General features: G+C 60.3%; 1 protein-coding gene across 2 annotated transcripts in view; it reads right to left on the bottom strand.

Annotated features, from left to right (window-relative positions):
• Nucleotides 1-13,055, bottom strand: part of cars1 (cysteinyl-tRNA synthetase 1) — a 140,077-nt gene that overhangs the window by 81,866 nt on the left and 45,156 nt on the right. For both annotated transcript variants that reach the window (XM_072518953.1, XM_072518952.1), the window contains 3 exons: nt 5,710-5,850; nt 4,532-4,620; nt 756-877 (listed from right to left, as the gene is read on the bottom strand). In XM_072518953.1, coding sequence (XP_072375054.1) covers nt 756-877; nt 4,532-4,620; nt 5,710-5,850 — 352 coding nt within the window. The remainder of the gene's footprint in view (nt 1-755; nt 878-4,531; nt 4,621-5,709; nt 5,851-13,055) is intronic.

Raw genomic sequence — 13,055 nt, 5'->3', positions numbered from 1 at the left:
TGGCTTGAGACAATTCACACCTCTTTAACCTGTGATTATCCCTCTCTCCAGTTGCTCCATCTGGACCTGTAAAGACTTAATTACCTGCAAAGACTCGCATTCAAAGTATCATCTTGCATCATTAACTTTGTCTATATATATGTTTCTGGAAACCCACCTCTTCATTCACCTGAGGAAGGAGTTGTGCTCCGAAAGCTAGTGATTCGAAGCAAACCTGTTGGACTTTAACCTGGTATTGTAAGACTTCTTACTGTGCAGGAACGTTACACTGCTGTTCTGACGATAAGAATTATACAAGCTCCTCACCATAGGTACATTCAGATATCTGGAATATATCATCAGGTAAGTTTAAACTTCATACAATCGCTCAATTCCTATTTCAAAAAAGAACTGGGCATTTTTAAAAATTTGTTCATGAGATGTGGGCTTTGCTGGCTGGTTCAGCATTTACTGCCCGTCCCTGTGAGCATTTAAGGGTCTGGAGTCACATGGAGGCCAGACCAGGTAAGGATGACAGATTTACTTCCCTAAAGGTCATTAGCGAATGTTCTTTTTACAACAATTGATATTAGTTTTTAATTCCAGATTGAATTCAAATTTCACCATCTACCATGGTGGGTTTCGAAGCCGGGCATGATTCTGGGTCGCTGGATTACTAGTCCAGCGACAATACCACTACGCCACTGCCTCCCCCAGGTGTGTATGTGCATACATGAGTTGACAAGTACATGTGTATCTGTTGCTAGAGTTCTCACCTTCTCCTTCGTGAAGTGCTTTCTGGTCTCCAACAGCCTCAGGCACCAGTTTGGCATACGAGTGCTTTTCACTGCTGTCAAACTTTACTGTGTCAAAGTATACAGAACCATTGGAGACATAACTGGAGGAAAACAAACCATGTACATTATTAAACATGAACAAGGCTATGTTACATAATACCCAGGTGTTGATGCCCCAAGACTATTTAAATAATATTTCTTCAGAATAATGCATTCAAGCATGGTTCTCATCACCAGTTCCCACCTACCCGCTTACACCTCCAGTTGCTCCTCTTTATTCAAACATTTGTCTCCAAAACTCCAAACTGTTGTGTACTGCCCTAAGGTTCCTTGTTCACTCAAATCTTCCCATTTCCCTTGCTTGGTGTTTGTAATAGGCAAATCATTCTTCATGATTTGGATCCAAATCCTTCCCCACAACTGCCCAATTCTTCTACCTTCATGACTCCATTCAACTCACTCTGCATATCAAATATCTCACCCACATCCATGGGCACTTCCTCAATTTCACCTTTGTGTGGCTAGTCACTTCTAGGAGTTCTATAATACCAGCCAGGCCAATTTCCACAACTTTATTATTTCTATTATTATCCAAAGTTTGTTTTATCCATTACCTCCACTTTAATCCTCAATCCTGGTAAAAAAAATTGCCCTTCAATATCTCGAGTTTCCTCACCTCTTTTCACCCTGTCTTCCGTCAAGACCTATTTTTCTAAGATCATCTGCTGGATTCTCCAATTCCTGAGCCGTCGTTTCTCTGCTGCGCACCTCTTGCTGGTGACAGGATTCTCTACTCCTGCCGCTTTTCCATGGGATCTCCCATTGAAGCTACCCCACGCAGGGAAACCTGGGGATGCGCTGCTGGTGGGGAAAATGAATCACAATGGCTGGAGAATACCGGCCCATTTTGGAAGTTCAAGGAAAACTTCTAACTCGGGTTACAGAGCATCTCCTCAGCACTCATCTTTTTAAAAATAAATTTACAGTCCCCAATTATTATTATTTTTTTCCAATTAAGGGGCAATTTAGCATGGCCAATCCACCTAACCTGCACATCTTTGGGTTGTGGGGGTGAAACCCATGCAGACATGGGGAGAATGTGCAAACTCCACACGGACAGTGACCCAGGGCCGGGATTCGAGCCAGCGCCATAGGCTGCAGTGCTAACCACTGAGCCACGTGCCGTTCTCCTCTGCACTAATCTTGTCTGCTTCCACTGCATCCTTTTGCAGAACTTCTCTTCCATTGTCCTCTTAAGTGACGTCCTCACATCTGACATGAGTTGTTAGGAGTCCATGGACTGTCCTTGTTCCCCCATGCGGTGCTACCCCAGTGGCTTCAGCATGGTTGGTGGAATGTGCTGACTTTCAATGCAGGAGACTGAAGATGGGTAGTAGCAGGCATAGGAGGTTGAATTCTGTCATTCTGAGGGAAGACAGAAAGTTCATGATCCATGAACCAACTTCCAATCTCCTGGCGCGATGCTTTAGCAAACCTATTGTCTATTGTTGAACTGACTGCTGTGACCCCCTGCAACCCTTTGATCACTGATATCTGCAGCCATGATGGTAGCATTCTAAGCTTGACAACAGGGAGGTTGTACAACTTAAATCTAAGATTTGTATGGTTTATTTTTTCAAATGCTACATGCAATTTTGGTCTCCATAATCAAGGAATTATATATTGCATTAAAGGCAGTACAGAAAAGGTTTACTATATTGGTTCCTGCAATGAGAGGCTGAATTGATTGTGCCTATAATCTTTGGACTTTAGAAGAATCAAAGATAATCTCATTGAAACATACAAGATTATGAAAGGGCTCAGCAGGGTAGATATTCAGATGTTGTTTCCACCTACCCTGCACATCTTTGGGATGTGGGGGTGGGACCCATGTAGACATGAGGAGAATGTGTAAACTCTACACAGACAATGATCCGGGCCCGGGATCGAACCTGGGTTCTTGGCGCCATGAGACAGCAGTGCTAACCACTGTGCCACCGTGCCACCCTTCTGCTCCTATTACTTATATTATGCCCTCCCTTTGATTCACTGGCTAGAGAATCTAGAACAAGGGGGCACAGTTTCAGTATAATGGGCTGAGCATTTAGGACAGGGATGAGACTTCTTCACTGAAAGGGTTATGAAGCTTTGGAATTCTCTACCTCAAAAGCATTACGAATGCCCCATTATTGAATAAATCTTCGGCTGAGATGGACACATTTTTGGTCTCCCAGAGAATCAAGGGATATGGGGAGCAGGAATGTGTTGAAGTTCAAGATCAGTCAGGTTCATAGGGCAGAGCAGGCTTAACGTCCCTTATGTCTTTTCCTGCTCCTATTTATTTTTTTAAAAAAGAATTTAAAGTACACAATTCTTTTCTTCCCTCAGTTATGGGGCAATTTAGAGTGGCCAATCCATCTACCCTGCGCATCTTTGGGATGTGGGGATGAGACCCGCGTAGACACGGGGAGTATGTGCAAACTCCACACAACACCCGGGGCCGGGATCGAACCCAGGTCCTCAGTGCCGTAGGTAGCTAACCACTGCGCCACCATGCCTCCCTTCTGCTCCTATTTCTTATGTTATGCCCTCCCTTTAAGTAATTTATACAATTCACTTTGGATGTCACTACTGAATTTGCACCCATCATCTTTTCAGGCAGTGCATTCCAGATCAGAACAACTCGCTGTGTAAAAAAAAAAAGAAGATGTTTCCTTATGTTTCCTCTGGTTCTTTTTCCACATTAAATTTGTGTCCTCTGGTTATTGACCCTTCTGCCACTGGTAACAGTTTTGCCTTATTTACACGATCAGAACCATTCATAATCTTGAACACCTCCATCAAAATCGTCTCATAACCTTCGAAGAAGAATAACCCCAAAATTCTCCAGCCTCTTCACAGTACTGATATCCTTCATCCCCGGTAGCAAATTCTGGTGAATCTTTACTGCACCCTCTCCATAGTGTTGACATCCTATCTAAAATGTACTGCCTAGAATTGAATACAACACAATGGGGCATAACCAGTTTTTCTTTTAATAAGGTGAAGCATAACTTCCTTTCTTTGTACTCTATTCCTCTATTAATAATGCCAAGGATCCTGGAAGCCTTCTAAATTTGTCTGGCCACCTTCAAAGATTTGTGGATGTACATTCCCACATATCTCTCTGTACCCGCACTTCCTTTAGAATTGTACCATTTAGTTTATATTGCCTCTTTTCATTCTTCCTACCACAATGCATCAGTTTACACTTCTCTGCATTAAATTTTATCCACCACGAGTCCACCTGTTTATGTACACCTGACGTCTGTTCCTATCCTCTTCATTGTTTACTACATTATCAAGTTTTGTATTATCTGCATACTTTGAAATTATGCGCTGTACACTCAAGTATTGATATTTACATAAAAATCTCTCCAACCTCATTCTTTTTCCACTATCTGGAACTGACCCCAAACTGTGAAGCACATTGGGATGTTCTGTACAGTAAAGGCACTATATAATCATAAATACATTTTAAGCCTAAATTTAATCACTTTATATCATGCTTGCTCACGGTTTACCCAATCTACCTTCACAATTACAATTTGTGTCCACGTAATAGCTCAAATTGAATTTGTTATGTTTTACAGAAAGATGCAACTGTGGCCTGAGTAAAGGTTGACCCCAGATTATACCTTCACTGACTGTAATTACTGCATTTTATATACCAAATGAACATGGTGTTGGATAAGCTGTCAATGACAAGCACTTACCCATAACCGTTGTCAACCACCTGCTTAACAAACTGTACAATCTCAGGAACGTATTCACTCACTCGAGTTAAAACATCTGCAGGCAAAACCTACAGAGAAACAAAAGAGAATGAGAAAATACTGTATGGTGCATGAAGAATGGGCATCCATAACATGAAGTTGAAAAATAGAAAGAAAAGGGAAAAAAACATCACACCTTGTACATGAGGAGCAGGATGTACCGAACAGACTGTTCAGCTCTGACACTTCGTGGTGTGTAGGTGGTCCTGACAGGAGTAGCACGATAAAAAGCTACCCAACAGATTCTTCGTACATCAATAACAACTTGTATTTATAGAACACCTTTAACCTAATGAAATGTTCCAAGGTATTTCACATCAGAATTAAAAAACAGTGTGACACTGAGCCACATAAGGAGATATTAGGTCAGATGGTCAAAAGCTTGATTAAAAAGGGAGATTTGAGGAGTGTCTTAAATGAGGAAATTAAGGTGGGGGGGGGGGGGGGTAAAAGAAGTGTAGGGAGGGAATTCCAGAACTTGGGGTACAGGCAACTGAAGACACGGCCCCCACCAATGGTGTAGCAATTGAAATTGGGGATGCACAAGAGACCAGGATTAAAGGAGAAAAACGTATATGAAGCATTGGTCCTAATATCATGTTTATGTGTTCCATGGTATATTAAAACCAGTGAATTTGCAGCAGTTATGACCCATCAAAGTATTGTTTGCCAAAATATAACCTACCCTTAATTCCAAGTTGCTTAATTCATGTTATTAAAGATTCAACCTCACACGGTTTTCACACTGCTCAATTCAATTTAATTTGGACATTCTGAAATCTTCCTCAGTGTACCCAAACAGGTGCTGGAATGTGGTGACTGGAGGCTTTTCACAGTAACTTAATTGCAGTGTTAATGTAAACCTACTGGTGACAATAAAGAGTATTTAATTTTTTTTAGTGCAAAGAAGTGCTGAAACTAATAGACTGTATTTTAGAATTCTTTAATGGCTCCAATAGCTTGAAATCTGACTATTACAATATTCCACTGAATGGTTTGCACCTGTCCATTGCAACACAGTATTGAGTGATTTTAGTCCTCCTTTGATTAAAAGCAAAAGTATCCTGGTGCGCAAAATAAATTTTAGCAACCGACCTTCACTACAACTAGTGACTTACGTTGAGTGCATCCATGTCTTTGTGATATTCCCCCTCCCAGTACTTGGGAAGAGTAGAAAAGATGGAATTGTCAGCCACCTGACTGCCAAACTGTACATCCAGCCAATCAGACAACATGTCCTTTGCTTCATTCAGCAACACCTGTAAAATAATATTGTTGCATTAATTGGGACATAGAGACACGCATACAAATCAATAGATACTGCATTGTTATGCTATGACCTTTTAAAAGGTCAGATCATGTCATAAATACAGTGTATAGTTCTGACCATTTAATTATGTGGAGGTACAGATACAGGTAGATAGTTTTGTGGCAATGTGGCTAGCATCCCTGCCTCAGAGGCAGAAGCTCAGTGTTTGGGACTCATCCCAGGAATTGATAGCCGTAGCATAGCCAAAAAGGTTGAGTATCATCCTGCAAATCCGTCCAAAACATGCCAATGGCAGACAGCAAGAGTGGGAGAGATTCTTGGTCAGCCTTGTGATGGAAAGAACATTGGAGCCTCTCTCCATAGATCATGGGCACGATTCTCCAAAATGGAGACCAAGTGTTCGCGCCGTCGTGTTTCACAACGGTGCGAAACGGGCGCAGGGACAACCGATTCTGGCCCCCACAGGGGGCCAGCACGGCGCTGGAGCGGTTCATGCCGCTCCAGCCTTACATCCTGGCGTGGACTGGGGGCAGCACCAACCCGCACATGCGCAGTGGCGAAGCGCCAACCGACGCATGCGCGGTACACTCGCGGAACGCTCCGGCCCCAAAGCAACATGGCGCGGGGGTTCTGGGGCTGGAAGCGGAATAGAGTAGGCCCGGGCGGAGAGAGGCCGGCCCGCCGATCGGTGAGCCCCGATAGCGGGCCAGACCCCATCGGAGGACCCCCCCCGGTGAAGGAGCGCTTTTCCCCGACCCTTCGCGCAGAGTTCCCGCCGGCAGCGACCAGGGCTGAACGGCGCCAGCGGGACTCTGCCATTTCCGCGTGGCCGCTCGGCCCAACCGGGCAGGAGAATTGGCGGCCTAGCCGTGGACAGCGGCCCACGACTGGCGCCGCACCAAACACGCCGGCGCAAATGGCGCAGATTCTCCGCACCTCGGAGAATCGCGCGCCGGCCCGGTTGCGGTGATTCTCCGGCCCGGCGCGTGGCTCGGAGAATCGTGCCCCATAGCTCCAGACTAAAACATGCATCAAAAAGTGCATGTTGCCAGAGCAACACACACTCCATGAATAAACTGCAACACATTAGGGATGCATGAAACAAAGAAGATATCAAGTTTTTAGTAATTTAAGTAATGCAGAAGGACTAATAAAATTAGTTTTAAAAAAATAAACATTTTTTAAATCGCTTATTGTCACAAGTAGGCTTCAAATGAAGTTACTGTGAAAAGCCCCATTCCGGCGCCTGTTCGGGAAGGCTGGTATGGGAATTGAACCCGCACTGCTGGCCTGCTTTGATCTGCTTTAAAAGCCAGCTATTTAGCCCCGTGCTAAACCAGCCCCTTGTAGAGCACTTAATTGAAAATTTTATGAAAGGAATTTATAACACCGATTTGGGGAAATTATTCACAGCAGTGAAAGATCAAATGCCAGGGAACACAAATTAAAATAGAAAGAGTAAGGGACATTTGGTGGACACTTTCAGAGACAGTGCCAGAGTGTGAAATTAGACATTGAGCAAAAATCAATGAAGTTGACAGTACAATTGTGGGCGGCACGGCAGCAAAGAGGTTAGCACTGTTGCTTCACAGCACCAGGGTCCCAGGTTCGATTCCCCGGCAGTCTGCACTGTGCCACCAAGCTGCCCATTTTTTTGACTCAGGCGGCGTGAGACTGACAAAGCCCCCAATCCAGCGGCGAAGTGCAAACGGAACGGAGCGAAGGAGAACACACTCTTTTTACGGCACCAGCGGGTGAGTTTAAAGGGACCATTGATAGGAAGATGGTCAGTCTATTAGTTAAGTGGATGGGACGTTAGGGGTATGGGAGGAGCGTGTTCTTAGAGTTGGGGGGGGGGGGGGAAGAGGAGAAGGGGACGTCCAGGTCACGTCGGGGGGGGGCGGAGCGGAGGTCGGGGGGGGCGGGGCGGAGGTCGGGGGGGGCGGGGCGGAGGTCGGGGGGGGCGGGGCGGAGGTCGGGGGGGGCGGGGCGGAGGTCGGGGGGGGGCGGGGCGGAGGTCGGGGGGGGCGGAGCGGAGGTCGGGGGGGGCGGAGCGGAGGTCGGGGGGGGCGGAGCGGAGGTCGGGGGGGGCGGAGCGGAGGTCGGGGGGGGCGGAGCGGAGGTCGGGGGGGGCGGAGCGGAGGTCGGGGGGGGCGGAGCGGAGGTCGGGGGGGGCGGAGCGGAGGTCGGGGGGGGGCGGAGCGGAGGGGGCGGAGCGGAGGTCGGGGGGGGCGGAGCGGAGGTCGGGGGGGGCGGAGCGGAGGTCGGGGGGGGCGGAGCGGAGGTCGGGGGGCGGAGCGGAGGTCGGGGGGCGGAGCGGAGGTCGGGGGGGCGGAGCGGAGGTCGGGGGGCGGAGCGGAGGTCGGGGGGCGGAGCGGAGGTCGGGGGGCGGAGCGGAGGTCGGGGGGCGGAGCGGAGGTCGGGGGGCGGAGCGGAGGTCGGGGGGCGGAGCGGAGGTCGGGGGGCGGAGCGGAGGTCGGGGGGCGGAGCGGAGGTCGGGGGGCGGAGCGGAGGTCGGGGGGCGGAGCGGAGGTCGGGGGGCGGAGCGGAGGTCGGGGGGCGGAGCGGAGGTCGGGGGGCGGAGCGGAGGTCGGGGGGCGGAGCGGAGGTCGGGGGGCGGAGCGGAGGTCGGGGGGCGGAGCGGAGGTCGGGGGGCGGAGCGGAGGTCGGGGGGCGGAGCGGAGGTCGGGGGGCGGAGCGGAGGTCGGGGGGCGGAGCGGAGGTCGGGGGGCGGAGCGGAGGTCGGGGGGCGGAGCGGAGGTCGGGGGGCGGAGCGGAGGTCGGGGGGCGGAGCGGAGGTCGGGGGGCGGAGCGGAGGTCGGGGGCGGAGCGGAGGTCGGGGGGCGGAGCGGAGGTCGGGGGGCGGAGCGGAGGTCGGGGGGCGGAGCGGAGGTCGGGGGGCGGAGCGGAGGTCGGGGGGCGGAGCGGAGGTCGGGGGGCGGAGCGGAGGTCGGGGGGCGGAGCGGAGGTCGGGGGGCGGAGCGGAGGTCGGGGGGCGGAGCGGAGGTCGGGGGGCGGAGCGGAGGTCGGGGGGCGGAGCGGAGGTCGGGGGGCGGAGCGGAGGTCGGGGGGCGGAGCGGAGGTCGGAGCGGAGGTCGGGGGTCGGAGCGGAGGTCGGGGGTCGGAGCGGAGGTCGGGGGGCGGAGCGGAGGTCGGGGGGCGGAGCGGAGGTCGGGGGGCGGAGCGGAGGTCGGGGGGCGGAGCGGAGGTCGGGGGGCGGAGCGGAGGTCGGGGGGCGGAGCGGAGGTCGGGGGGCGGAGCGGAGGTCGGGGGGCGGAGCGGAGGTCGGGGGGCGGAGCGGAGGTCGGGGGGCGGAGCGGAGGTCGGGGGGCGGAGCGGAGGTCGGGGGGCGGAGCGGAGGTCGGGGGGCGGAGCGGAGGTCGGGGGGCGGAGCGGAGGTCGGGGGGCGGAGCGGAGGTCGGGGGGCGGAGCGGAGGTCGGGGGGCGGAGCGGAGGTCGGGGGGCGGAGCGGAGGTCGGGGGGCGGAGCGGAGGTCGGGGGGCGGAGCGGAGGTCGGGGGGCGGAGCGGAGGTCGGGGGGCGGAGCGGAGGTCGGGGGGCGGAGCGGAGGTCGGGGGGCGGAGCGGAGGTCGGGGGGCGGAGCGGAGGTCGGGGGGCGGAGCGGAGGTCGGGGGGCGGAGCGGAGGTCGGGGGGCGGAGCGGAGGTCGGGGGGCGGAGCGGAGGTCGGGGGGCGGAGCGGAGGTCGGGGGCGGAGCGGAGGTCGGGGGGCGGAGCGGAGGTCGGGGGGGGCGGAGCGGAGGTCGGGGGGGGCGGAGCGGAGGTCGGGGGGGGCGGAGCGGAGGTCGGGGGGGGCGGAGCGGAGGTCGGGGGGGGCGGAGCGGAGGTCGGGGGGGGCGGAGCGGAGGTCGGGGGGGGCGGAGCGGAGGTCGGGGGGGGCGGAGCGGAGGGGGCGGAGCGGAGGTCGGGGGGGGCGGAGCGGAGGTCGGGGGGGGCGGAGCGGAGGTCGGGGGGGGCGGAGCGGAGGTCGGGGGGCGGAGCGGAGGTCGGGGGGCGGAGCGGAGGTCGGGGGGGCGGAGCGGAGGTCGGGGGGCGGAGCGGAGGTCGGGGGGCGGAGCGGAGGTCGGGGGGCGGAGCGGAGGTCGGGGGGCGGAGCGGAGGTCGGGGGGCGGAGCGGAGGTCGGGGGGCGGAGCGGAGGTCGGGGGGCGGAGCGGAGGTCGGGGGGCGGAGCGGAGGTCGGGGGGCGGAGCGGAGGTCGGGGGGCGGAGCGGAGGTCGGGGGGCGGAGCGGAGGTCGGGGGGCGGAGCGGAGGTCGGGGGGCGGAGCGGAGGTCGGGGGGCGGAGCGGAGGTCGGGGGGCGGAGCGGAGGTCGGGGGGCGGAGCGGAGGTCGGGGGGCGGAGCGGAGGTCGGGGGGCGGAGCGGAGGTCGGGGGGCGGAGCGGAGGTCGGGGGGCGGAGCGGAGGTCGGGGGGCGGAGCGGAGGTCGGGGGGCGGAGCGGAGGTCGGGGGGCGGAGCGGAGGTCGGGGGGCGGAGCGGAGGTCGGGGGGCGGAGCGGAGGTCGGGGGGCGGAGCGGAGGTCGGGGGGCGGAGCGGAGGTCGGGGGGCGGAGCGGAGGTCGGGGGGCGGAGCGGAGGTCGGGGGGCGGAGCGGAGGTCGGGGGGCGGAGCGGAGGTCGGGGGGCGGAGCGGAGGTCGGGGGGCGGAGCGGAGGTCGGGGGGCGGAACGGAGGTCGGGGGGCGGAGCGGAGGTCGGGGGGCGGAGCGGAGGTCGGGGGGCGGAGCGGAGGTCGGGGGGCGGAGCGGAGGTCGGGGGGCGGAGCGGAGGTCGGGGGGCGGAGCGGAGGTCGGAGCGGAGGTCGGGGGTCGGAGCGGAGGTCGGGGGGCGGAGCGGAGGTCGGGGGGCGGAGCGGAGGTCGGGGGGCGGAGCGGAGGTCGGGGGGCGGAGCGGAGGTCGGGGGGCGGAGCGGAGGTCGGGGGGCGGAGCGGAGGTCGGGGGGCGGAGCGGAGGTCGGGGGGCGGAGCGGAGGTCGGGGGGCGGAGCGGAGGTCGGGGGGCGGAGCGGAGGTCGGGGGGCGGAGCGGAGGTCGGGGGGCGGAGCGGAGGTCGGGGGGCGGAGCGGAGGTCGGGGGGCGGAGCGGAGGTCGGGGGGCGGAGCGGAGGTCGGGGGGCGGAGCGGAGGTCGGGGGGCGGAGCGGAGGTCGGGGGGCGGAGCGGAGGTCGGGGGGCGGAGCGGAGGTCGGGGGGCGGAGCGGAGGTCGGGGGGCGGAGCGGAGGTCGGGGGGCGGAGCGGAGGTCGGGGGGCGGAGCGGAGGTCGGGGGGGGCGGAGCGGAGGTCGGGGGGCGGAGCGGAGGTCGGGGGGCGGAGCGGAGGTCGGGGGGCGGAGCGGAGGTCGGGGGGCGGAGCGGAGGTCGGGGGGCGGAGCGGAGGTCGGGGGGCGGAGCGGAGGTCGGGGGGCGGAGCGGAGGTCGGGGGGCGGAGCGGAGGTCGGGGGGCGGAGCGGAGGTCGGGGGCGGAGCGGAGGTCGGGGGCGGAGCGGAGGTCGGGGGGCGGAGCGGAGGTCGGGGGGCGGAGCGGAGGTCGGGGGGCGGAGCGGAGGTCGGGGGGCGGAGCGGAGGTCGGGGGGCGGAGCGGAGGTCGGGGGGCGGAGCGGAGGTCGGGGGGCGGAGCGGAGGTCGGGGCGGAGGTCGGGGGGCGGAGCGGAGGTCGGGGGGCGGAGCGGAGGTCGGGGGGCGGAGCGGAGGTCGGGGGGCGGAGCGGAGGTCGGGGGGCGGAGCGGAGGTCGGGGGGCGGAGCGGAGGTCGGGGGGCGGAGCGGAGGTCGGGGGGCGGAGCGGAGGTCGGGGGGCGGAGCGGAGGTCGGGGGGCGGAGCGGAGGTCGGGGGGCGGAGCGGAGGTCGGGGGGCGGAGCGGAGGTCGGGGGGCGGAGCGGAGGTCGGGGGGCGGAGCGGAGGTCGGGGGGCGGAGCGGAGGTCGGGGGGCGGAGCGGAGGTCGGGGGGCGGAGCGGAGGTCGGGGGGCGGAGCGGAGGTCGGGGGGCGGAGCGGAGGTCGGGGGGCGGAGCGGAGGTCGGGGGGCGGAGCGGAGGTCGGGGGGCGGAGCGGAGGTCGGGGGGCGGAGCGGAGGTCGGGGGGCGGAGCGGAGGTCGGGGGGCGGAGCGGAGGTCGGGGGCGGAGCGGAGGTCGGGGGGCGGAGCGGAGGTCGGGGGGCGGAGCGGAGGTCGGGGGGCGGAGCGGAGGTCGGGGGGCGGAGCGGAGGTCGGGGGGCGGAGCGGAGGTCGGGGGGCGGAGCGGAGGTCGGGGGGCGGAGCGGAGGTCGGGGGGCGGAGCGGAGGTCGGGGGGCGGAGCGGAGGTCGGGGGGCGAGCGGAGGTCGGGGGGCGGAGCGGAGGTCGGGGGGCGGAGCGGAGGTCGGGGGCGGAGCGGAGGTCGGGGGGCGGAGCGGAGGTCGGGGGGCGGAGCGGAGGTCGGGGGGCGGAGCGGAGGTCGGGGGCGGAGCGGAGGTCGGGGGGCGGAGCGGAGGTCGGGGGGCGGAGCGGAGGTCGGGGGGCGGAGCGGAGGTCGGGGGGCGGAGCGGAGGTCGGGGGCGGAGCGGAGGTCGGGGGGCGAGCGGAGGTCAGGGGGGCGGAGCGGAGGTCGGGGGGCGGAGCGGAGGTCGGGGGGCGGAGCGGAGGTCGGGGGCGGAGCGGAGGTCGGGGGGCGGAGCGGAGGTCGGGGGCGGGAGCGGAGGTCGGGGGGCGGAGCGGAGGTCGGGGGGCGGAGCGGAGGTCGGGGGGCGGAGGTCGAGGTCGGGGGCGGAGCGGAGGTCGGGGGGCGGAGCGGAGGTCGGGGGGCGGAGCGGAGGTCGGAGCAGAGGTCGGAGCGGAGGTCGAGGGGCGAGCGGAGGTCGGGGGAGGGGTTCAGGGGGTGGAGCGGAGGACGGGGGAGGGGTTCAGGTCGTGGAGAGTTCAGTTCAGGTCGGGGGGGGTCCAGGGTCGGGTCCAGGTCAGGTGGGGGTCCAGGTCGGGGGGGGGGGGGTCCAGGTCGGGGGGGGGGGGTCCAGGTCGGGGGGGGGGGGTCCAGGTCGGGGGGGGGGGGTCCAGGTCGGGGGGGGGGGTCCAGGTCGGGGGGGGGGGGTCAGGTCGGGGGGGGGGGGTCCAGGTCGGGGGGGTCCAGGTCGGGGGGGTCCAGGTCGGGGGGGTCCAGGTCGGGGGGGTCCAGGTCGGGGGGTCCAGGTCGGGGGGGTCAGGTCGGGGGGGTCC

The sequence above is a fragment of the Scyliorhinus torazame genome, chromosome 10 (genome assembly GCF_047496885.1).
Source record: "Scyliorhinus torazame isolate Kashiwa2021f chromosome 10, sScyTor2.1, whole genome shotgun sequence".
Classification (NCBI taxonomy): domain Eukaryota; kingdom Metazoa; phylum Chordata; class Chondrichthyes; order Carcharhiniformes; family Scyliorhinidae; genus Scyliorhinus; species Scyliorhinus torazame.
Note: the sequence above shows the minus strand (reverse complement) of the source record. Positions and strands in the feature narration are given on the sequence as shown.